This window comes from Rattus norvegicus, chromosome 4 (genome assembly GCF_021556685.1).
Source record: "Rattus norvegicus strain SHRSP/BbbUtx chromosome 4, alternate assembly SHRSP_T2T, whole genome shotgun sequence".
Lineage (NCBI taxonomy): Eukaryota > Metazoa > Chordata > Mammalia > Rodentia > Muridae > Rattus > Rattus norvegicus.
Genome location: NC_141537.1, coordinates 68,988,160 through 69,012,175, shown reverse-complemented (window position 1 = coordinate 69,012,175; position 24,016 = coordinate 68,988,160). Strand labels below are relative to the sequence as shown.

The following is a 24,016-nucleotide window of genomic DNA, read 5'->3' as shown; positions in this document are numbered from 1 at the left end:
CTTATCTTGATAAACCTTGTCTTGAAAAACCAAAAAAAAAAAAAAAAAAAAGGAAGAAAACACTTCATTGATTTTTCCCAAATTAAAGATCTTTTCTTGCTTAAGCCAAATTTCCTTTGCAATAAAACATTGCTAAACAGACCTGATTGCTGGATGAGAGCATTAAGAATAGTTAGAAGATTCAGATAATGTAAAAATATCCCTTTTGGAATATTTAAGAATCAGAAACTTGGGACTGGAGAAATGGCTCAGTGGCTAAGAGCGGTGACTGGTCTTCCAGAGGTCGTTGAGTTCAATTCCCAGCAACCACATGGTGGCTCACAACCATCTGTAATGAGATCTGATGCCCTCTTCTGGTGTGTCTGACAGTGCCAGTGTACTCACATAAAACAAATAAATAAATATTAAAAAAAAAAAAAGAATCAGAAACTTGGGCTGGGAGGCTGGTACAGGAGCTTAGAGCACTTCTTGCTTTTGCAAAAGACACCGGGTTTGGAGTCCAGAACCAGCACCTGCTGGTTCACAACCATCCATAACTGTAGTTAGAAAATATCCAGTTTGGTCTTCTGACCTCCAGGGATGCCAGGCATAGAGATGTGTGTGTGTGTGTGTGTGTGTGTGTGTGTGTGTGTGTATGCACGCGCGCATGTATGTATATATGTATGTATGTATGTATGTATGTATGTATGTATGTATGTATGTATATACGTCATCGCTGGCCCTGGTTTCTATCTCCAGCCATTGCAGGGAGGAGGAGGGATGGAGCAGCTACTGTGTGACAATATTTATTGATTTGATAGGTAAAAACCAAGGGTAACAACCAAAGAGAGTAAGTGGAGTGATATCTGTGTTATTATGGTTGCTTTAAAGTGTTGACATTGATTGGTCCTTTTCCCTTGAAAATGAGTTTAAAGTGATTTCCCAGAAGGGTCTTCAGAAATAATTTCTCATTTAGGGTACTGATTATGATATTATGACATTCCGTCTCAAACAACTGGTAGGAGGGGCTACAGTGAAGCAGGTCCCCAGACCACATTCAGCACCCATGCATGTTAAACCCTTGACCTGGGTCCTTCTAAAGAATAAAACTAGGGCAGGCTAAATGGCTCAGGAGGTACAGGTGCTCGCTGCCAAGCCTGATGACCTATGTTTGATTCCTGGGACCCACTTGGGCTGGAAATATGGCTTGGGGGCTTAGAGCACTTCTTACTTTTACAAAGAACCTAGTTTGGTTCCCAGAATGCACCTGAAGACTCTCAGCCATCCATAACTCCAGCTCCAGGGTGTCTTGACTAGTTCTGGAAAGAGAGAACTAACCTGCAAGTTGTCCTCTGACCTCCACATATGTGCCCTGGCATATGTACCCACCCACACAGATAGTAAGTAAGTAAGTAAGTAAGTAAGTAAATGCCAGAAATATTTGTAGAGCAAAAATGCATGCTGTGACCTTCAGGCTTCTGAATGGTAAAATGGGGTGCTAGCAAGTGCCTGCCTTACTGGGTGTTCCACAACTGACACAGGATAGCTCCAGGGCCTCGGGGGTCCACCTTCCCCAACCTCAACACTCACAAGTCCAAATGTTTCTCTCCCAAACAGCCTGGAGGCAAAGGGAAGCGACTTCCTGAGGTTTACTGCATCGTGAGCCGCCTGGGATGCTTCAGCCTCTTTTCAAAGGTGAGGACTTGCCCAGAGAGAGGGTGGGAGAGCAGGGCAAGGGCTGGAAGTGGCATCTGTCTGCAGCAGCGCCCCGTCCCCTGCTGCTTTCAATCTTAGTATTTTGCTCCCTGTCTGCTCCCTCCTCACTTTTTATCCATTTCTCTCATTGTTAGTTCAAGAAATAAGAGTTAGCGAAGGGTGTGGCCAGAGTGGCTCACTCCTAGAAGAACTGGTGCCCTGAAGAAGAGAAAGGAACAAAGAAGGGAGGAAGTTTGTGTGGGTCAGCATTGTAGCTCAGTCCCTATTATGCACAAAGCCCAGGAGTAAAAAATGTACACGGATTAGCCAGCAAGTCACATGTCAACAAGAAGAAACAGTGGCTTCCCTATTAATGAGTAGTGTGAACTACAGAGTCACATGGTAAACGAGCCCTGAAGCCCCTGATAGGAACTGCAGAGCTCCCCCTAATTCTTTGTGGAGACTGTTACACATTTTTATTAATTCTTTGTGATTCCATACATGTGCGTGGTTTTTCACTTTGGGTTTTTGTTTTGTTTTGTTTTGTTTGTTTTGTTTTTTGTTTTTTTTTTTTTTTTTTTAGGAGCTGGGGACGGAACCCAGGGCCTTGCACTGCTAGGCAAGCGCTCTACCGCTGAGCTAAATCCCCAACCCCTGGGTTTATTTTTAATCATGCTCGTTCTTCTTCCTCCCCCAGCTCCTCCCGAGACCCACCTCTGTTCTCCACCCTGCCCCCACCCATGCGCCCGTTATCATTGTTTGCTTATTTCCTTATGGTCACGTCTCACTGTGTAGCCCTGGCTGACCTAGAACAGGCCAGCCTGGAAGTCACAGAATTTTGCCTGCTTTGCCTCCCAAGGGCTTTGATTAAAGGCATGTGCCACCATGCTGGCTTTTGTTGTTATTGTTGTTGTTTTTAGGACTTTTTATTTTTATTTCATGTGTATGGGGTTTTGTCATGCATGTCTGTGTGCATGCCGTATCTGTGGAGACCAGAAGAGGGTGTCAGATTCCTTGGAACAGGAGTTAAGGGTAGCTGTGAGCCACCATGTGAGTGCTGAGAATCAAACTCAAATCTTTCTTTATTTTTTAATAATTTTATTTTTCTTGGATATTTTATGTATTTACATTTCAAATGTTATCCCCGTTCTCCACTCTCCCATACCCCTGGGAGCTCTGGTGGGGTTCAGTTGGTTGATATTGTTGTTCTTCCTATGGTGTTGCAAACCCCCAAATCTTTCAAAAGAGCAGTCAGTGCTCTTCACCAGCCCCCTTGTCTTGTAGTAACTGTTAGGTTCAGTTTGTGTCATCCTTATATATGCTCACGGGTATTATTGTGGTCAACATACAGGGGCCAGCCACACCTTCAAAAAAAACCAACTTTATACCCCCAAGGAGCCAACAGCCCCTCATGAGCTCCCACATCTCCATCCCCCTAATCCGTGAGTTGCTCTGGCAGGTCCTCTACACCAGAACTGAGCACACGGACTTCAGCATAGCTGAGGTACTTTTCTTATTCTCATAGATCTTGGACGAGGTGGAAAAGAGAAGAGGAATCTCCCCTGCCCTGGTGCAGCCCCTCATGAGGAGTGTCATGGAAGCCCCTTTCCCAGCCCTGGGCAAAACCATCACTGTCAAGAACTTCCTACCAGGTTCGGGGACTGAGGTAAGCTGTCAGACTCTTCCTCTGCCAGGAGAACGGGTGGTCCAGCCAGCCCAGTCCCTGTGACTGGAGAGGCTGTGCCTTTCAGCAGGGCATCCAATTCAGTGGTCAGTCCTCTTCACCCACCCTCAGTCCTGTCTGTCCAGCGGCTCGGCTCCTGGGAGCAACCCACAGGAGCCATGCTGTACAACATGAGGTTTGCCAGAGATGTGCTCTGTGCGCCCTGGCTTCTTTTTGAAGCCCATTGTCCGTCATCAGTCTCATTTAGATCTATTCACGTTTGGGGCCTGCCTCACTTTATAACTTTGTAACTTGAATTGTTCTTTTCAGTGAAGACCATCTTGGGTGTACTTAATATCTACCCTACCCTTCAAAGCCTGTCCTTGGCCTGGTCAGACCATGGGACCTGATGACAACGTATGTTCTCATCTCTCTTTTCATACCGTCTATCTCAGTAAACATCAGAGCACTGGTCTCCTCCAGCCTTGGATCTCTGCTGGAAACCAGTTGCTTCTAGACGCAGAAGAGATGTACCCGTTCAACCCAGTTGTCCAGCACTGAGCAGTTCTTGGGAACCCAAAACTACCCCATCCAGGTAGAGTTAGCTGACCATGGAACTGTACTGAAGGTCAGGAGGGAGGGCCCCAGTGTAGGGAGAGGTCTCAGTGGATGCTGTGGTAGAGGAAAAGCCAGTCTCCCCTCACAACACTGCCGAAGCCGCTTTTTACAGGGAAACTTAGAAACTCACACATGTAACCTGTGATAAATCCAGGATCCTATCAGACAGTAAAGGGTAGGAAGAGTCATGGAACTGACTGGAACTCCTAGGACATGGTGCACACTGTAAGCTCAGCCTCTGGAAGACGGAGCAAGGAGGATCAAGAGTTCAAGGCCGTGGGCTGGAGAGACGGCTCAGTGGTTAAGAGTATCAGTTGTTATTCCAGAGGTTCGATTCCCAGCACCCTCATGGTGGCTCCCAACCATCTGTAACTCCAGTTCCAGAGGATCTGATGGCTTCTATGGGCACTGCATTGCATGTACATGGTGCACATACATGCAAGAGAAACAACCATACACATAAAAGATTTTCTTTTAAAGCACCAGCTGCTCAAGTCAATGACTGGTGCGATCTCTGGAACCCGTGGTAGAAGGGGAGAACTGGCTCCTGAAAGTTGTCTTCCAAACTTCACACATGTATGTGCCTTGGCACATGTGTCTCTGCACTCATACACACATCACAGACACAATGATAGACAGACAGACAGAGAGTTCAAGGCCACCCTAAGCTACATAGAAAATTTGAAGCCAACCTGGGCTATAGGCACAGGCCTGGGATTTCCTTCTAGCTGAAACAGGCCTTCAGAAGACAGGATTTCTTCCAGGACTCTGAGGCTAGGTCAGTTTTCAACGTAACTATCCAGGGGGCATGCAGAGGATGAGCCTCCCAATATGGCCAAGGGCCATGGATGGTGCCGTCCATTTTCCTTGTCTCCTTTGTCCAACTCTCCTCAACTGAGCACGAGCCACTTGCTTCTCTAACACCTCCTTCTCCACTCTCTTCCCTTTTCCTGCCTTTTCTTTCCCTTCCCCATGCTAGTGGACCACCCGTGCAGAGGCCCTGGGAGTCCCAGGACGGCCTGCTGTGTAAGCCCACCTCAGCTGCTCCTGTTCCCTGGCAGGTGATTGAGCTGTGCCGACCGCTGGACTCCCGGCTAGAGCATGTGGACTTTGAGTCTCTGTTCTCCTCCCTCAGTGTCCGACACTTGGTCAGTGTTTTTGCCTCCCTACTTCTGGAAAGGAGGGTCATCTTCATCGCAGACAAACTCAGGTACCAACTCTGCTGCTCCTGACAGTACGTGTAAACATACGTGTAAACATGCTTACTCTTAAACTCTCAAGGGTGTCGAGACTGGGTTCTGAGAAACAAGGCTACCTGGAGGCCTGTGAGGCTCACTCTTAATGTAAAGGGATGTAGGACTGCACGTTGCACAAGCCTCTCTGGTATTTGGTCTGCTTTCCAGGTTTCACTGTGAGCTAGGCACTCTCTCCAGAGTTCTCATTCCGTGGGGGGACCAGGAAGTACACTACACCATGTTGGGAGGGCTTGTTAGAGGCAGTGAGTTGAGAAGATGACAGAGGCCACTCCTCTCCAGTGTGGAGCAATCTGACTTAGCGCTAAGACTAAGAGCATGTTGCAGGCGGAAGGAGTTGTCTGTACAAAGGCAAGGAATCAGTAGAGGCTAAACCTGTCACCTTCAGAAACTGTGAGGCAGCTCCCTGATTGGAATGGAGAACGAGGTTGGGCAGGAAGAGATGAACAGACAGAAAAGACAAGGTTCAATTCAGGGAAAGACCACAAGACTAAGTGGAAGATTACAGACTTACATCCCTTTCTTGTTTGTTATTAAACTAAACCAAAGAAATCAAACACAACACCACACACACACACACACACACACACACACACACACACACACACACACACACACACACACCTCTGTCCCGTAGGATGCCATCCATATCCCAGTGAACATATTCTCCGATTCAGAAGGCCACATCACAAATCAAAGAAAATCCAAAAGGAAAGAATTTGGATTGGTGGGCTGGAAGTTAAGAGCACTAGCTGCTCTTCCAGAGGGCCTGAGTTCAATTCTCAGAAAGCCGTGGTGGCTCACCGCCATCTATAATATATAATACGATCTGGTGCCCTCTTCTGGCAGGCAGAATACCGTATACATAATAAGTAAATAAGTCTCGATTCTGGATTCTAGCAAGGGAATGATTCCAGCATTTTCGTGATCTCAGCCCTTCAATTCCAGAACTTGGGAGGCAGAAGCAAGCAGATCTCTGTGAGCTCAGGGCACCATGGATCACATAGTAAGACCTTATCTTAAAAACAAATAAAACCGGGCTGGAGAGGTGACTCAGTGGTTAAGAGCACTGGCAGCTCTTCCAGAGGTCCTGAGTTCAATTCCCAGCAACCACATGGTGGCTCACAACCATCTGTAAGAGATCCGATGCCCTCTTCTGATGTATCTGAAGACAGCTACAGTGTACTTATATATAATAAATGAATAAGTCTTTTAAAAAAAACATTTAAGAACCATCATTAAAAATAGGATTTGGAGGGGCTGGGGATTTAGCTCAGTGGTAGAGCGCTTACCTAGGAAGCGCAAGGCCCTGGGTTCGGTCCCCAGCTCCGAAAAAAAAGAACCAAAAAAAAAAAAAAATAGGATTTGGAAAAAAATTAAAAACAAACAAACAAATAAAACCACTGATGAGCTCAGCTGATAAAGGAGACTGTCATCACGCTAGACTTCCTGAGTTCAATCCCTAGGGCCTATGTGGTGCAAGGAGAGAACCAACTCCCACAAAGTTGTCCCCTGATTTCCCTGCATGTATGGATGCACAAATATAATTCACACAATAAATGTATATTCTTTTAAAATTCTGAAACACGGACCTGGAGCTTTTTAGAACCTATGGGAGTATGTGTGATACCTGCCACTCCAGGAAAGGCCAAGAAGGAGGCCACCAGCAGCTGAAACAGTGGAGGCCATCTGGAGAGAATACACACCAGCAACTAAGAAGAGCGGTGCTGTCTGTGGTTTGGAGAGGAAACGACTGAGCTGCTGCAGAGAACAGAAGGGGGGAAGAAGAAAGGGGACAGAAGAATGAAAAGGACAACATGTTTCAACATGGAGCTCATCAGGAGGTTGGGGAGGGGTCAACAATCCAGCCCTATGCTCAATGCATCCATCTGGTCACCTTTATGATAACCACTTGGCTATTCCCTGGCTGCCCCCACCTCACGTCTGAGCTCTCTGTTCACTTTAAATGTCACCATCACTGTGTCCCCTGTGTGTTTCTGTTAGCTCAGGAAGCAGGCCCCGTCTTCAGCCTGCAGCTGGTGCTAGGAGCTGGGCAGTTCTCCAAGCTCCTGGGCACTGGGGGATTCACACAGAGCGTTCTCAGTGCTGGGCACTAGAAGCTAGGCATGAGTAATAATAACCCTTTAGTGACCAGGATTTCTTCTGCTCTATGGTAACTGTCTCCATGCTCTGGAAGGCCCACTCCCCTTTCCCCAACAACCCCCATTCCCTTGGATTCTCAAGGCTTAGATTTGGAGAAGAGGGAAAAGACGGATTTCAGAAAGGTCTTGGCAAGAAGTGGAGATCAGCTAAGTAAACCCAGCACCTGCCAGGAGCGGAGTTCAGGACACAGCCCCTAGGGTACTGCCTTGGGAATGAAGATGTTAGACTAGGGGAGACCAAGCTGGAGAAAATGCCCGAGACCGTGAGAGCAGCCAGCCGAAGCTGAGCAGGCCAACCAAGCATCGAGTAGGAATTTTCTGGTCAGCATACACTGACAGAAAAGATACGAACAGATAGGGAGGAAACATCCAAAGGCAACATGGACTCAGAATGTTAGGAAACCAGAGGAAACATTCTACCCAAGTCAAGAAAGAGGTACGACCCACCTACCTCCATCCTGGACAGATTTCTGAGTGGGCAGATTGGACGCTAGCAAACCCTGTGCACCTGAGTGGGCTCTGCCCTGGGCCTCAGCATCCATTCCACGAGGGCCTCTGGTCTTTTTCTCCTCACCTCACTTTCCATGCAGTCGGACCAACCGTCTGCTCTTGGAGTTGTACCCTCTGTGAACAGCCTTTGGCAGGGAGAGGCACTGATATTGCCCCCGCAGCTTCTGCAGGGAGTTCCCAGAGTGGTCCGGTTGCCCAGCGTGTTTCTTTTGTGGCAGGGGAGAAGGCAGCCAGAATGTGCTGAGAAGTTAGGCCCTCCTTAGGCAGAGGAGAGCTGCCTGACACTGGGGACAAGTGGGGGGAGTCAGGAGCTGCAGGGCAGTGGTGGGAGGGGTGACAGAACAGACTCTGGGGCCCTGCACATCCACAGACATGCAGGAAGTCTTCGTCAGGTAGGCCGTGCAGATCCCTTGTGAGCCTGATGGTGCCTGTAATCCAGTATGAGGAGGCTGAGGTCGACTGGCTTTGAGTTTCAGGCTAGTCTTGTCAAAAGAGCAAGAGCCTGTCTTTTGTAAGATTCTTTCCCCTTCGTTTGTGGCTATGAAAGCTAAGTATTTTTCTCTGGAACCTTCCTTCTCTCGGTGGCCTTCCCACTGGGGCCCCGGTGGGTAGGTATGACTGGGAGTCCCTCCAGGTTTCTCTTAGATCTGAAAGGAACAGACTCTGTGGGCCAAGAGCCTCCAACTCTCCTGGCACCATGTTCCCTAAGATTATCTGATTCGTAGGCCTGGTGGAAGAATCTATTCACTTCTGTTAGGTGTATGGGGTAGGAACCATGGGAAGCCAAAGCTTCCCTGTTCAAACCTTAGCAAACAAGGGCTGGGAGCAGGCTGGCTGTTCTTGAGCTGGGAGACTCTGAGAAGAAAGTCATTAGCATAAGGCCCAGCTCGGCCTTCACCTGAGACATTCCCCTGCTGAGCGCACATTGATCCCCATCCTGCTCAGCCAAGAGGAGAAGGCTGAACCCTACCCCTCTTCCTTCCATGCCCCAGTCTCAGTGAGGCCACCGAGCAGAGCATGAGAACACCAGAGATGACAAACCCAGGGAGTGACCCTGTGACATCTGTGGTGGGCCTCAGTTGCCCTCAGCACTCTCCTCCCACCCCGATCCTGACTCCCCAACCTCCATTGCATTTAGTTATCTTTGCTGGGACTCAGTGGCAAACACTCTTGAGTTACAGAAGGGTTTTTAACTGAGCCAAAAACCTATCATATTTAAAATAACATTTTTACTCTGTTTCATCTTTAGGGTGGACTTTGAATGTTTCTAAAGGCTCTGTCAAGCTCAAACTTGACAGATGGAAAGCAAAGAATGCTGTTATGATGGCTTGTGCCGTCTCCATAACAACCCAGATAAATATTTCCCTATACCCGTCTTCATTTCTTTTATGATAAATATTTTGTTTATTTACTAGTGTCAGTTCTAGAAAGCTTCAGCAACTATAGACCATAGCTGCACATAAGCAAGTTTGTATAAAAGTTTAAGATGGCAGTGTTTAATATTTAATATTCTGTCTTTTTCCAGTATAAAAAAATCATAAGCTGAAGACTCCTCTCCTAGCTAATGTGTGTGGGATGAGGTGACCAAGTCCTGACTAATGGTGTTTGAACCTTGGGTTTCACACACAGATCGCTACACAGAGCTCTGTGTGTAGCTGTATATATTCATTCTTTTGCTTATTCCTCTCCGTTCATTTTTACGTAGCTTCAGTGAGGTCCTGCATGTCTTCTATACACAGCTACACAGTTTGTCCAAGGCCTGCCTGCACGCAATGGTGGCAGCCACCACCTTGATGCTCTGGCACCTAGTGTACTATACTCTGAGTGTCCAGCAGGTTCTCAGAGCAGCTGACAAGAGTCTAGTCTAGGAAAACTCTGTGGAAAGAAAGTCTTTTAATAGCATGATAGCACATGGTAAAGCCATGGGCCAGGAAAATAGATTGTTGTACTTGCATAGCTTATGGAGAGTCTAGCTTCCGCTGCCCACACTGAAGACAATTAGTAACTCTCACTAGCTGGGATGTAGCTTGGGTGGTAAAATGCTGGGCTAGTGTGCACTAACCCTGAGTTCCAATCCCAGCACCTAATAAAACCAGCACCTGTAGCCAGTACTCAGGAGGTAAATGCAGGAGAATGAGAAGCTCAATTCTCATGGCATAATTCAAGGTCCCCGGGATATATGAGATCCTGTTTCAAAAGGGGGAGGATACATTCTGACTAAATATGAACTCCCTTGGTTTATAAGAGGAACACTTGGTTTGTAAGAGGAAGCTAGCTTTGGGAGCACAGCCATACATAAATGCTCTTGTCCTCTAACCCATCACTAAGTGTCCTTCAATGGGAAGTCAGTGCCCACCCAGTTCATGCAACCTCTGTCAGGCCTTCCACTTCAGGCCTGCCTTCGGTAGCTCAGACACCAGGGTTATCTCAGCTCCTGCAAGGGCGATGTCACCATTGTTCCTCCATCCGGGCATGCTAACAAGTCTTACCATGATATACTTGACTAGTTTTGTGGCCTCAGGAGAAAGCACCCATTTCTAGCCCCTGGATGTGCCATCATACAGATTCAGAGTGGGTGGGTGGGTGCTAAGCTGGAGGGACACTAGGACTCGTCTAGGCCAGCTCGCATCTATTGTAGGGGAAGAGTGGGGGACCTGAGGTAGTGAAAGACAGCAGAACCAGACCTTTCTCGAGGGCCAGCCTGTGTGCCTTTTAAACTCAGTGACATGTTACTTGAGAGTTAAAGGTGCTATCAGGAAACATGGCCGTCTTGTTTCGAGATACACTTCCTGGGAGTGTACCTCATGTGCAGGACAACCTGAGTTTTGCCCTTCATTCCTGTTCTTGGGAATGGCAGGAATGGGGAGAGATACATTGTGCGCTCTTCTGGGTACTGAGTGAATCACCATCTGAGCTGTTCCTGGGTGTCTAACTCAGGAACCCAAACACCCAGAACTGAAACATTTCCAGATGTTACCTCTCACAAACACATGCTGATGTTCTAGTACAATGCCCTTAGGAACCACCTCCCAATACTACACATCTTAAGACCTGACACCTCCTCTCACCTGCGTCCATCACTGAGCCCTCTGGCCCAACCACCTTCCCACTGGGGCATTCTCTTCCCTCCCTTACTTCTGCACAATTGGTCACAGCTGTGGGAGCTTGGCAGGCCCTCCACCCCCGAAGTAATGGGAGCCAGCTGTGAGACAGTTCTCCTGGCCATCCTTCACAGATGCCGCTTCTGCAACAGCCAAGCTCAGTGAGGCGCTAGGGCTCTGCCCCAGCTTACCCCAAGAGTCCCCTCCTAGGCTCTGTTTTCCCCCTTTCCTTGCAGTACCCACCCCCTGCCCCACCCATGCATGCAAAATTCCATCAGTGCTCACTGCAGTAATTGGAAAAAACACAAGCTGTTCTCAGAGTCCTTCATTTCTTCTCTGCCACTTCTGTTAGGGAACGAGCAGCTACCACCGGTGTAATTAGAGTCCAACCTTTCCTTTCCTTGGTGCCCAGAACAGAATTGTTTAAGGTAGCGAATGGGCTGGGGCAGGAGGAATGAGGTCTCCGCAGCTGCCTGCCTGTTGTCCTGTCTGTCCCCTTTCCATCCTCCCTCCTGTCTGGCTAATGAGGTGTTAATGATAGCAGGTACCGGGGGTGTTTGGTCCTTAAAGGCTCTGACCTTTAAGCAGAGAAAATCCTGAACATTCCTTCCAAAAAATGACTGTGAGTAGCAGCCCTGCCTACATGTTACGCAGCAGCTGTGTCCTCCTCGGTTGTCCCCTGTGGAACTGAGTACTTGGCTGGGATGTGCCTGGGGCCCCTGGGATCATTCAGTCCCCATCACTGTGAGGAGAAAAAGGAAGTTGATTGAGTACAGTGGGTCTTGCGCTCAGCATCCTGATGTGGCGTGAATTCCATCTCTCTCTAACCCTCCTTCACCCTGCCTGAGCATCTCGCATCCATGGATAGTGGTTTTTCCTAGCCTTGGTCCAGCTTTGTTCTCCACTTCCCTCCACCTGGTTTGCTGAAGTCCTGATGGCAGCAGAGGGTTTTTAAAGGCGTCATCACAACAGTGCTGTAGCAGCAGAGAGAGCAGCCTTCTCCTGAGGACGAGACTTACAGGAAAAGCACAGCTGCCTTTTTCTGATTTGGGGAAAGGTCAAGTAGGTTTCTTTTTCTATGGCAATGAGAGAGAAAGCACACAGGCTGCCCTCCCCTGGGCCTCGGTCTCCTGAACCTCCTTCCTTCCCCTCTCTTTCTCTCTCTTCCTTCCAGCATCCCTCCCAGTCCCACGGACGCTCCCTGGCCCCCATACACTGCCTTCTGGGGCTCATGGTCCCTAGCTGCCCTAGAGTTTACCTTAAACTCCTTAGGGCTCAGTGTCTTTAGCTACAAAGTTCAAAACCAGATAAACCCAAAGCCAGTTAAGGTGCCACGTGCCTGACATCCCAGAACCCTGGAAACTGACGCAGGAGGACTCTCGGGTTTATGGTCAGATTGAGCTCCACGTCAAGACCCTGTTTCTAAAGAAGGATTTGAGGACATCACTAGGACTGATTCCAGATCTGAATCGTGATTCCAGATCTAAAACTTTCCTGGAGTCGGGAGTACTTAAGAGATCCCAGTGTCCACTGAATCCCAGCACTGAGGGGTAGAGCCACAACAATCAGGAGCTCACAAAATTCACCTCAGCACCATAGTAAATCTGAGCCAACCTAGGACCCCTGAGACCCTTTATCTTTTAAAAAGAAATTAAAAAATTAAGGCCCTTGGTTCATTCCTTTGTACTGGTAGGTCCAAAAGGGAAAGTATTAGCTTGAGAATCCTTGACAGGGGCTGGAGAGATGGCTCTGCGGTTAAGAGCACTGATTGCTCTTCCAGGGGTCCTGAGTTCAATTCCCAGCAACCACATGGTGGCTCACAACCATCTGTAATGGGGATCCAATGTCCTCTTCTGGTGTGTCTGAAGACAAGTGACAGTGGACTCACATATATGAAATAAATAAATAAATCCTTAAAGAAAAAAAAGAGAGAGAATCCTTGACAGCTCAAGGAGCTGAGGATATAACTCCACTGGTAGAGCACTATTGTACCATGCACAAGGCCCTGAACCTCCTTGACTCCCAGAATCTCATAAGTGGGGCATGGGGTTTACACACAGATATATATGGCTGTGCACACACATACCTATAACCCCAGCACTAAGGAGGCAGAAGTTCAGGGTCATCCTGGCTGGTTATACAGAGAGGTCAAGGACGTCTTGAACTACTTGAGACGGTTCTTTAATATGAAAGGACTTTATTCATGGGTCATTCTGCAGTGCTAGGGGTGGAACCTATGGCCTCATATGTAAAAGTCCTTCCTTGGGGCTGGGGATTTAGCTCAGTGGTAGAGCGCTTACCTAGGAAGCGCAAGGCCCTGGGTTCGGTCCCCAGCTCCGAAGGAAAAAAAAAAAGTCCTTCCTTAATAGTTACCTAGGGCTTGAATCATCCCTGAAGCTGTTTCTTATAGCATCTATAGAGTGTGTTCTGAGCCATGCTAGGGCCAAAGGACGTGATACGCTAGTTCGAGGCACTGATGGTTCTGAAACTTACTCTCATACAGTGTACACTGTTTGAATATCCTTCCCCACAGCCCCCTTATCTCCCTCTTCTTGCCCCTCCCCCATCTCCCAGCCTTAGTGCCCTTTATCCCTCAGACACTTTTACTTCCACATCCATGTCACATATACACACAGGATTGTGTGTGTCCATATAAAACCTGGGAACCAAAAGCAAAACGTATTTGTCTTCTGTTATTGGCTTAATTCTTTAACATGATTGGTTATCTCCAGTTGCATCTATTTCCCTGGAAGAGATACAACTTTGTTCTATATGAGATACACGTGCACATACAGGCACACACACACACACACACACTAAAATGGCTGGAGAGTTGACTTAGTGATTAAGACTTTTCTCTTACAGAGGACCCAGGTTCAGGTCCCAGAACCCCATGGTAGCTAACGGCTGTCCATAAATCTAGTTCCAGGGATCTGACTCCTTCTAACCTGAGAGGGCACCAGAAACACGTGATGCGTAGGCACACATGCAGGCAGGACACACAAACACAGAAATAAAATTTACATTTACAGGTCAGCCGGTGCTGGCACACGTCTTTAATCTCAGCACCCGGAAGGCAGAGACAGTCGGATCTCTGAGTTTGAGGCCATCCTGATCTACGTAGTGTGTTCCAGGACAGCCAGGGCTTCACAAAGAAACCCTGACTCAGGAGAAAGAAGAAAAAGGAAAAAGAAATGAAATTTGCCACGTTCTTCTTGTCCATTCCTGTTCTTGAACACTGAGATGAGTCCCACAGCGAACCTAATTCTTGTGACTAGCACTCAGTAGGCATCAAAGTGCAGGTCTCTCTGAGAGGTCAGCTTGCCGTGCCTTAGGTAAAGCATGGGAGTGGAAAACTAGGAGAAGGGTGGGGCTGGTGTTAGCTTTTAGAGAAAGCTCATATTGACTCCTACAGTAGGTAACCTTTCTACCAGCTTGGAAAGCAGTTCCCTTTCTCCACACTCACAGCATTTGTTACTTGGGCTCATTGTTTTGTTTGTTTGATGAGGTTTGTTTTTTGGTGTGTAATGGTCTAGTTTTGGGTTGGTTTGTTTTGTTTGAGACAGGGTTTCTCCGGGTAGCTCTAGCTATTCTGGAACTTGCTCTGTAGACCAGGCTGGCCTCCACTGCACAGAGATCCGCTTGCCTCTGCCTCCCACGTGCTGGGATTAAAGGCGTGAGCACTACCACCAGGCTTGTTGTGTGTTTTGAACCAAGGTCATGTGTTCCTGGCTGTCTATGTAGACCAGGCTGTCCCGAAACCCACAATGGTCCCCCCTCTCTCCTGAGTGCTAAGATTAACCGTGTGCCACTGTGTTCAGCTGGTATTTGGTGTTGGGTTTTGGGGTTTTATTTGGGGGGGGGTTTATTGTGTATATTAAAGTGCATGTGCAGCGCACATATGACTGTCAGAGGAAAACTCTCAGGAGTCTGTGTCTCCCTTCCCTTTGGCTTCTGGAAACCAAACTCGGGTCATCATCTTGTGTGGTAAGCGCATTCACCGTTTTTTTCCCCGTGTGACTACCATTCTGACCAGGGAAAGAGGGAATCTCAGTGTGGTTTGGCCTGTGTTTCTCTGATGGCTGGTGAAGCTGAACACTTTTTTGTAGATGTGTGTAGATTTGTGATCACTTGAGAACTGTTTATTCTAACCAGTGCCCCTTTGGGATCCCTCGTCCCTAGCTCTGCCCCACCCACACTGAGCCAGCCTTTTCTGTCTGTCTGTCCCCCCTGCAGCACTCTGTCCAAATGCTGCCACGCCATGGTAGCACTCATCTACCCCTTCAGCTGGCAGCACACCTACATCCCAGTGTTGCCGCCTGCCATGATTGACATAGTGTGCTCGCCCACGCCCTTCCTCATCGGGCTGCTCTCCAGCTCGCTGCCACTGCTCAGGGAGCTGCCACTGGAAGAGGTGAGTGAGCCAAGGAGCCCTACCTGATTCCCCAGGCCACACAACAGGAGGGGATGCTGGGCAGGAGTGGGAAGAGTCTCTCATCAGTCACTTCTCCTCTAAATGACATGGCCGGTATAAGCAGCCATTTAGAAGCCCTGACATCAAACATAGCCATCTGCCCCATCCTCCTGTCTCCCTGCACTGATGACAGAGTAGTCAAGGACTTAGTTATGCCATTTAATAATAATAATAGTAGTAGTAGTAATAATAATAATAATAACAATAACAATAATAACAACCACCACAGGGCATGACTGGCAAGATGGTTCAGTGTCAGGCCTGATGACCTGAGTTCAGTTCTCTGAGAGGCACATGCTGAAAGGAGAGCACTGACCTCCATGTGCATGCTGGGGTGTGCGTACACGTACACACACACACACACACACACACACACATACACACACACTCACTAAAGCGAGGAAGAGAGAGGGGAGACCAGGGCTAAGGAATTAACTCTGTGATAGAGTGCCTGTTCACTATGCACAAACCTCTAGGTCCAGCCCCCAGTCCAAGAAACACTAATAAATAAAAGCTGGAATTAAAGGGAGGGAAAAATAGAGCCACAAAGCTGGATGTGTGGGTATCACACTCCGTACCCCAGCACTCACCAAGCAAGGTAGAGGGATCTCACGTTTGAGGTCAGCCTGGGCTATATAACAAAACACTGCAAAATAAACCACATTGTTGTGATAACACCCAAGATTTACAGTTTAGTGTGCAAGCACGGGAAGTTGCGTGTGGTACCTTCCGCAATCATTCAGTCCCCTTTAAATAGTGTCTGACCTGCCCTGAATCAGGGGACCCCAGGAGTCAAGAGTAGGAAACCAGATTCTGCTGTTCAGCCTTGAACTTGGTGAAGGTGCCCTCCATTGTCCCAGGACTGGGGATACTGGTCGTTTGTGTGAAGGCACGGAGCTTATGTAGCTCTCAGTACAGCCAAACCTGTTTGCAAGTAGTCAGGCAGGCCATCCAACCCCTGATCTTCCTCCATCATAGTTGGCCATCTAAGCTAGGGTCTGCATGAGGGTCCGCCCTCAGAGGCAACGTGTAAGCGTGTCCTTAAGCTTTGTACACAGTGTAGGTCATTCACCCTTTCGCTGGTCCTGTATCTCAACCCGCTCTGAGGAGAGTGCTCCCTCCCCAAAACTAACTAACAAAGCACACAGCCTGCAGCCTGACAGTGTCCCCCAGACTCCACCCCTCTTCCCTCTGAAGAACTGGCAGGTTCACTGAATATCTCAGGGATAAAAGGGTGAAACCCCAGCGTGGGGAGGGGCAGATTAGCATCTTCTGTCCCACCTCTGTAACCCATAAACAAACAGCAGAGAAGCTCTGGGTAGTCAGAACAGGTCTGGGAATCCAGCTGCTGATGTGTGTGTCCTAGCCTCCAGTACGAGCTTGGTCCACTTCCCCATTCCCTGACAGAACATAGACACACACATTCTTCCCATCTCCAGGGCTGAGGAGAAAATAAAAACACACACATTCGTCTTTATCCCAGAAACCCTACTGACAACACTCACCCCTTTCTTCTGTCCTGTAGGTTCTTGTGGTCGATCTCATCAATGATCGATTCCTCAGACAGGTGAGTAGAAATCCAGCCCTGCCTGCTGCTCCTTCCAGAGAGCTCAACTCCAGCTCCAGGAAGGCTCTGTAGCAAGCCTGAACCCACTAGCTCAGCCGGACAACGGTCCAGCCCAGGCCAAGGCCAGCCAAGGATGGGGGATGGAAGAGGAAGGTGTTAGCAAAGATTGGTTTTCACCTTACGAGCTTCAGCCAGTTAATTATCAGGGTACAGGCTTGAGGGAAGGCTTAGCAATGAAGAGTTCACACTGCTTGTATGAGTGTTTGAAGAATTCAAGTTTCTTCCCCTGGAAGCCATAGCTCACAACCACTCCTAACTCCAGCTTCAAAGGGATTGCACAGCTCCCGCCCCCAGTCACTGCACTCTGCACTCACATGCCCAGGTCCACATGGACAGACGCTTACACTAATGTTTTTAATTGGGGGGGGGGGCAGGGGAGCTGGCTCAGCGGTTAAGAGCACTTCCGGCTCTTGCGGAGGACCAGGGTTCAGTTCCCAACAAAGCGTTCATATACATAAAGTTAAAATAAGTAAATTTTAATTGAAAAAAAGAATCAGGGTACATCCAGGCACGGTGATACCTTCCAATAATCCTTCCACTTGGGAGGAAGAGAAGGAGGAAGAGGAAGAAGAGGTGAAGGCAGAGGAGGAGGTGGAGGAGGAGGAGGAGGAAGAGGAGACGGAGGCAGGAGGATTGCTTTAAATTTCAAGCCAGCTGGGCCACACAGTGGGATAGTGAGAACTGGGCCAGCCTAGGTTATAGATACTTTCAGGAAAAAAATTATAAAGGAATAGATATAGAAAACTATGTGTCTTATTATTTTGCTCTTTTTTGTTTTAGTTTGGTATTTCGTTTGGCTTTGTCTCTGCTTGTTCGGGTGCTGGACATAGATCTCATGATTCCATGTACTAGACCACTATAGTATCATTCCCCAGCCTGATTCTATCCCCCCCCCCCCCCCTCCAAGAGAAGTAAGATAAAGATAAAAGAAACAAGTAGAAAGCGCAAGGCCCTGGGTTCAGTCCCCAGCTCCGGGGAAAAAAAAAAAAAAAAAAAAAAAAAAGAAACAAGTAGAAAGAAAATTATATGTATTCTTCCTTTAAAAGACTGATGGGAGCTGGGTGTGATGGTGCACACCTTTAATCCCAGCACTCAAAAAGTGGGTTGTTCTCCGAGAGTTCAAGGTTAGCGCTGGTATAGATGTTCAAGGTTAGTCAGGGCTACACAGGGACACCCTGTCCTCCAAAAAAACAGATTGATAAGAAGACCTACCAAACGTTAGTGTTTGTCTTGGGAGGGAGACTGGAAACAGATGGATTGGTTTAGAATCATTTATAGATATTCATGACAGAGATGGTGGTGGTGGTGGTGGTGGTGGTGGTGGAGGTGGTGGTGGAGGAGGAGGAGGTGGTGGTTTTGTCGTTTATACTTTGCCCTCTGAGCCAGGGTCTCACTTTATAGGCCAGGCTGGCCTGACCTGGGAATAAGCTCTACCTGCATTGCTGGCCTTACAGACCTTCAACACCACACATTTCCATCTGTCTTCTGTACTGATCCACAGTGTTTCAAATATAAGAGAACTGGGGTTGGGGATTTAGCTCAGTGGTAGAGCGCTTGCCTAGCAAGCGCAAGGCCCTGGGTTCGGTCCCCAGCTCCGAAAAAAAGAACCAAAAAAAAAAAAAAAAAACCAAATATAAGAGAACTAATAGACCTTTATTTTGGCTGAGTGGTTGTGCTGCCTGCACCACCAGGTCCACCACTGCTCCAAGGCAGCTTTGGACCATACAGTTACTGTCCCCAGCCATAACTGCCCCGGCCGGGTCTCTGTCTCCACACAAGAGAACTGCGTGGACTTCAGTCTCTAAGACAAGGCAGCCTGTCTTACAAATGAACACAAGGAGGCGCTCACAGCGTGTAAAGGCTAGAGTGGAGATCTGAACCTGAAATCTGTGGTTCTTCACAGCTCCTACTGCGTTAGGAGCTGAGAGCGGGTCAGATGGCTCAGTGGATAAAGGCTCTTGCCACAGACCCTGATGGCCTGAGTTCAGGACCAACATGGTGGAACAAGAGAAGTACACACTCTAAATAGTTGAGTACTTTAAAAAAAAAAATCTGCTGGATGGTGGTAGCACGCTCAATAGGCAGAGGCATCCAGATTTCTCTGAGTTCAAAGCCAGCCTGGTCTACATAGTAAGTTCCAAGTTCCAGGGCTACACAGAAAAACCCTGTCTCAAAAGCAAACAAAACAAACAAGCAGGCATGGCGGTGCACACCTTTGAGCCTAGCACTCAGGAGGCAGAGGCAGGGGGATCTCTATGACTTTGAGACCAGCTTGGTCTACATAGTGAGTCACAGACTAGCCAGACAAGGTGAGACTTCGTCTCAAAAAAAACAAAGTTTAAACCATGAGCTCAGCTCCTGCCTGGGGATGCGGTGGGCACACCTTGTCTCCTGCCTTACAGATGGAGGACGAGGATTCCATTCTGCCCCGGAAGCTTCAGGTAGCCCTGGAACACATTCTGGAGCAGAGGAACGATCTGGCCTGTGACCAGGACGGGGGCCCGCTGGACTGTGTGCATGGTAAATGCCAGGGCCTTGGAACAACTGGCCAATGGCTGAGTGAGAGAGCAGGGTTAGGAGGAGAGCGTGGGTGGGGTGCAGCCGTCACCTGGACTTCATTCCTGCCATAATCGCAGGAGTTTCCCACTCCCTCCATTTAGGCTCTAAAAGAGAAAAGGACAACTCTAAGTGCATTTTCTCTTGGGAGGTCCCAGGCGGCTGTGGAGGGAAGTAGTTTACGATCAGTAACCGACCTGGCCTCTGGTCCACCCACTCCCCTCACCGTCACGTCCTTTGTGCCCCTTGCTAGGGCCCGAGTCCAGTTCCTTGAGTGAGGTGGTCTCCGAAGCCTTTGTCCGATTTTTTGTGGAGATTGTGGGCCACTACTCCCTGTTCCTGACGTCGGGCGAGGAGCGGAGCCTGCAGCGAGAGGCCTTCAGAAAAGCTGTCTCCTCTAAGAGCTTACGACGCTTCCTGGAGGTCTTCATGGAGACCCAGACTTTCCGTGGCTTCATCCAGGAGCGGGAACTGCGCAGGCAAGATGCCAAAGGTTAGAACCACACGCAAACCTCCCTGGAGCAGTGGGGTAGAGGTGCCTAAGGCTGTAAGTAGCTGAGGAGCAGGGGAAAGTCACAAAGACTCAAGCAAGAAGAGTATTCTGGCCTCCACAAGAGCTGCAATCAGGAAGTGAATGTGGACTACCTCTCCCAGGTCTCCCCTATCCCTCCTGCTTCTCTGTAGCCCCTCTCTCCTCTTCCTCAAGCCTCTCCATTCTTCCCATCTTCCCTTCCCTGCCCAGGGACTGTGTATGGGATGAAAATTCCAGAGAGCCTGGTCTGAGGCCTGCAGGCTCAGGCCAGTACTGCATCATCTGGGCAGCCTGCTTCAGTTTCCCACCACACTGGCCTTTCTCCTTCTCTGAATTCTCCTGCTGGCCCTTCTCCCTCCTCTCTGAATTCTCTTCTTCTTCCTGCCCCACATGCATTGACTCCATGCTGCTTCTAGGGAGATAGGAAACAAGGATTACCTAATGACAGAGACACCTATGTTCATTGTCCTGGGCATTCTGGGAATCTAAACTCTAGGGATGCTGGTAAAGGCTGTTCTGGTAGGAGCTAAAGCTGGGAAGGTACTTACCTTCGCAGCATGGCTGTGCTGAGGCCAGAAGTTCCAGAGGGATAGCTGGTCCCTGGCCTGGGATTTCTCTGGTGCTGTGAACTCAGCTAGAAGCCCTGAACTCCCACAGCCAGCCATTTGCACAGGAAAGATAGGCAGCTCTGAAGAGGATTCCCTCAGGACAAGAGGGTGTAAGAGGGCCGGCCTCATTCAGTGCTTCCCTCGCTTCCAGAGTCACATAGCCAGGTTTCCAAGTCGCTGTTGGTGAGAAAGGAAGCAGGAATGAGAAGGGGGTCCCATGTGTGAGCGGACTTTGCAGCTTCCCACAGACAGCCATTATACAAGGTGGGGCAATTATAAGGATAGTAAAAACCCTATAAACCTCATGCTTGAAAGCATGTTCATAGACCAGCTGCAGCTCAGAAGCAAGGCTCCCCTTTCCTGAGCTGTCGAGGAAGAAGGTCTGTGCAGAGGTGCAAAGGCAAGGCTCTAAAATACTCTGTTATCTCTCATCACCAGGTCTGTTTGAAGTCCGAGCCCAGGAGTACCTAGAAACCTTGCCCAGCGGAGAGCACAGCGGGGTCAATAAATTCCTCAAGGGACTGGGTAAGGCCTGGGGCTTTGTTGCCACCTAAGTTCTAAACTATCTTTCCTGGAGTCTTCATTACTTCAGTCTACCAGATCTGGGAACTGCCGTACAGGGTGGACGGTCTACCTCTCAGTCTGTCTCTGGGCCCCAGGGTTACTACACTGACGTCCTTACCACCATCTCCTGCACCCCTGGACAGCAGGGACAGCAGACAGGGAGTATCTTAACACAGGTAGGACTCCTCCCAACCTCCGAATGGCCATGAGCAGAAAAGAATCAGGACTGCAGTTTAATCAGCAAAAGGGTCCTTATGGTGCATACTACAATCCAGCATTTCGGAGGTGAACATGGGAAGAGCAGGAAGTTCAGTGACCCAGCCAGCCAGATGGCTCAGCACTTGCCACACAAGCCAAAGCCCGGTCCCCAGAACCCACATAAAGGTGGGAGGAGGGAACTGAGTCCACAGTCTGCTGAGATACATACTTTCCCGTACCCCTCCCGCTGTCCCTCCCTCCCTCTTCCCTGATAAAATGTTCTCACTTTCTTTTTTAGGCAATAAAATGAAGTTTCTCCACAAGAAATAGCCCTCATCTTGGCTCAAGGGAAGACCTCCTCCCTAGCGCCCCAGTCCTCCCAGGATGGGCCCTGAGCTGGGCAAGTGGCAGACGCTCAGAACAGCTCTGGGAGAGACCCGCCAGCAGACAGACTGTTGTTACTCTGGTTGGTTGGTTGGTTCTAGGAATCTTTAAGTCTTAGATATTAAAAGAGAAGAAGAAGGGAAGTGTTTGGCTCTTCATTCAGCTCTCCTGCCCCACCTCATCTCTTCTGGGCCAGCTTGTTGACAACTGTGGAGCCAGGACATGGGAAGGGTGGCAGCCGCAGAAGCTATGCCACTGGTTCTTCCCGACTAGTCTATGACGCCACCTGGTGGCAGAGACTGTGGACTTTACTGTTCTTGACTTCATTTTTCCCCCCTTAGAAGCCATATAAAACCATTCATGCCCAAAAAGTCTGTGACCTTTAGAGGGACACATAAAAACAGGAAATCTTCTCAACTGGTAATAAAATGTTCTAAGGGTCCTGAAGTTTCTATTTCCTGTGTCCCAACCATGACACTTAGGCCACTGCTGTGAACCTAGTCCTCTTGGCCAACATAGCTGGGAAAGGCTTCTGTAGTTGCTTCTCTTAATGAGAGGGAGGACCCAGATCAGCTGACCTGTGGGGCCAGTGAGAATCTGCAAGAGTCCTGTGTGCAGCAAAAGAAAGGTTCTCAGGCTGGCCTCGGGGCTATCACTCTGAAACTGCTGGGCCCCGGTGACGGCCACCAGTAATTAACCACATCTGGACTGCCTCTGACCTGGGCAGGATTAATAGGGCTGTGTGGCTAGGGTCGAGGGAAGCCTGAGAAAGAATGTGAGCATGGGGGCTGAGGAACCCACCACACAAGCTCCCCGTTTAGGTAACCTTACTGACAGCAATATTCCGTGTATTTTTATATTGCCCCCAGGTGACCATGGTTAGTATTTTGGAATATACGTTATTCTTTTCTAACTTATTTTATATTATACTGTTTTACTGAAGAACTCCAGGTGAATAAATAAATATATGTTTATCAACATTCCTAGCAAGTATATAATATTCTATTTTATTAATGTTTTTTGTATTTGACTTAAGCAAAATTTAAAATAAAATTGGGAGAAATGTGCTGGGCTACTTGTATGAAGAGGCTTTTCTCTCTTTTTATTTTTTATTTCTCAATTTTATTCTATGTGCACTGGTGTTTTGCCCACATGTATGTCTGTGTGGGGGGTTGGAAACCCGGGAACTAGAGTTCCAGGGAGTTGTGAGCTGCCCTGTGGGAACTGAACCCTGGTTCTCTGGAAGAGCAGCCAGTGCTCTTAACCACGGAGCCATCTCTCCAGCCCCTAAATATACACTTCCTTTTCTAAAATTGTTTTTGTTTTTGTTTTGAGACATGGTTTTACTGTGGAGCCCTGGCTGTTTGGAACTCACTCTGTAGACCAGGCTGGCCTCGATCTCAAAGATCTACTGTCTTTGCCTTCAGAGTGTTAGGATCAAAGGCCTGTGCCCTCTGGCACGCTAAAGAAGCTTTTTTCAGTGTCCTTTACATCTTTTAACACACTGATGTGTAAAGAAGGATCAGGCCAGCGAGATGGCTCAGCTGGTGAACGCTGCATAGAGGACTCAGGGAGATGGAGGAGAGGACAGCTCCACCAAGTTGTCTGTGGAGCACATACCTCTCTACAGCACGTCACACAGTATTTGTTTAATGCTTTAAAGCACTGGTGAGTTTACTTTTAATGTTCATAAACTAAGAATGGCAAGATTCTTATCTCATTAAAACACTTGCCACCACCAAGCCTGACCCCCTGAGGTCAATCCCCAGGACCCGCAAGATGTCCTCTAACCTCCAGACATGTGTCACGCCTGGGCTTTGTGCACATGCAAACACATAAATGAAGTAAAAATTTTAAATAGAGCCTGGCAGTGCTGGTACCACCTCATTACTGGGCATGTGGCATACACCATCCCAGCACTCGGGGGACAGAGGCAGGCAGAGCTCTATGAGTTCAAAGCCAGCCTGATCTACAGAGCAAGTTCTAGAACAGCCAGGGCTACACAGAGAAACCATGTCTCAAAAAATTATAATAATAATAGAAGGGGGTTTGTTTGGTCTGTCCTAGTGGTGCATTCCCTGAATCCCAGCAC

At 48.5% G+C, this 24,016-nt stretch overlaps 1 protein-coding gene across 4 annotated transcripts in view; it reads left to right on the top strand.

Annotated features, from left to right (window-relative positions):
* Dennd2a (DENN domain containing 2A) overlaps nucleotides 1–23,009 on the top strand; it is a 98,649-nt gene extending 75,640 nt beyond the window's left edge. For 3 of the 4 annotated variants that reach the window (XM_087657309.1, XM_087657310.1, XM_087657308.1), the window contains exons 11-19: nucleotides 1,597–1,674; nucleotides 3,200–3,340; nucleotides 5,017–5,165; nucleotides 15,218–15,395; nucleotides 16,981–17,022; nucleotides 19,485–19,602; nucleotides 19,892–20,131; nucleotides 21,217–21,303; nucleotides 21,839–23,009. In XM_087657309.1, coding sequence (XP_087513435.1) covers nucleotides 1,597–1,674; nucleotides 3,200–3,340; nucleotides 5,017–5,165; nucleotides 15,218–15,395; nucleotides 16,981–17,022; nucleotides 19,485–19,602; nucleotides 19,892–20,131; nucleotides 21,217–21,303; nucleotides 21,839–21,870 — 1,065 coding nt within the window. In that variant the 3' untranslated portion in view covers nucleotides 21,871–23,009. 4 annotated transcript variants of the gene reach the window in all.
* Nucleotides 23,010–24,016: the final 1,007 nt, after the last annotated feature.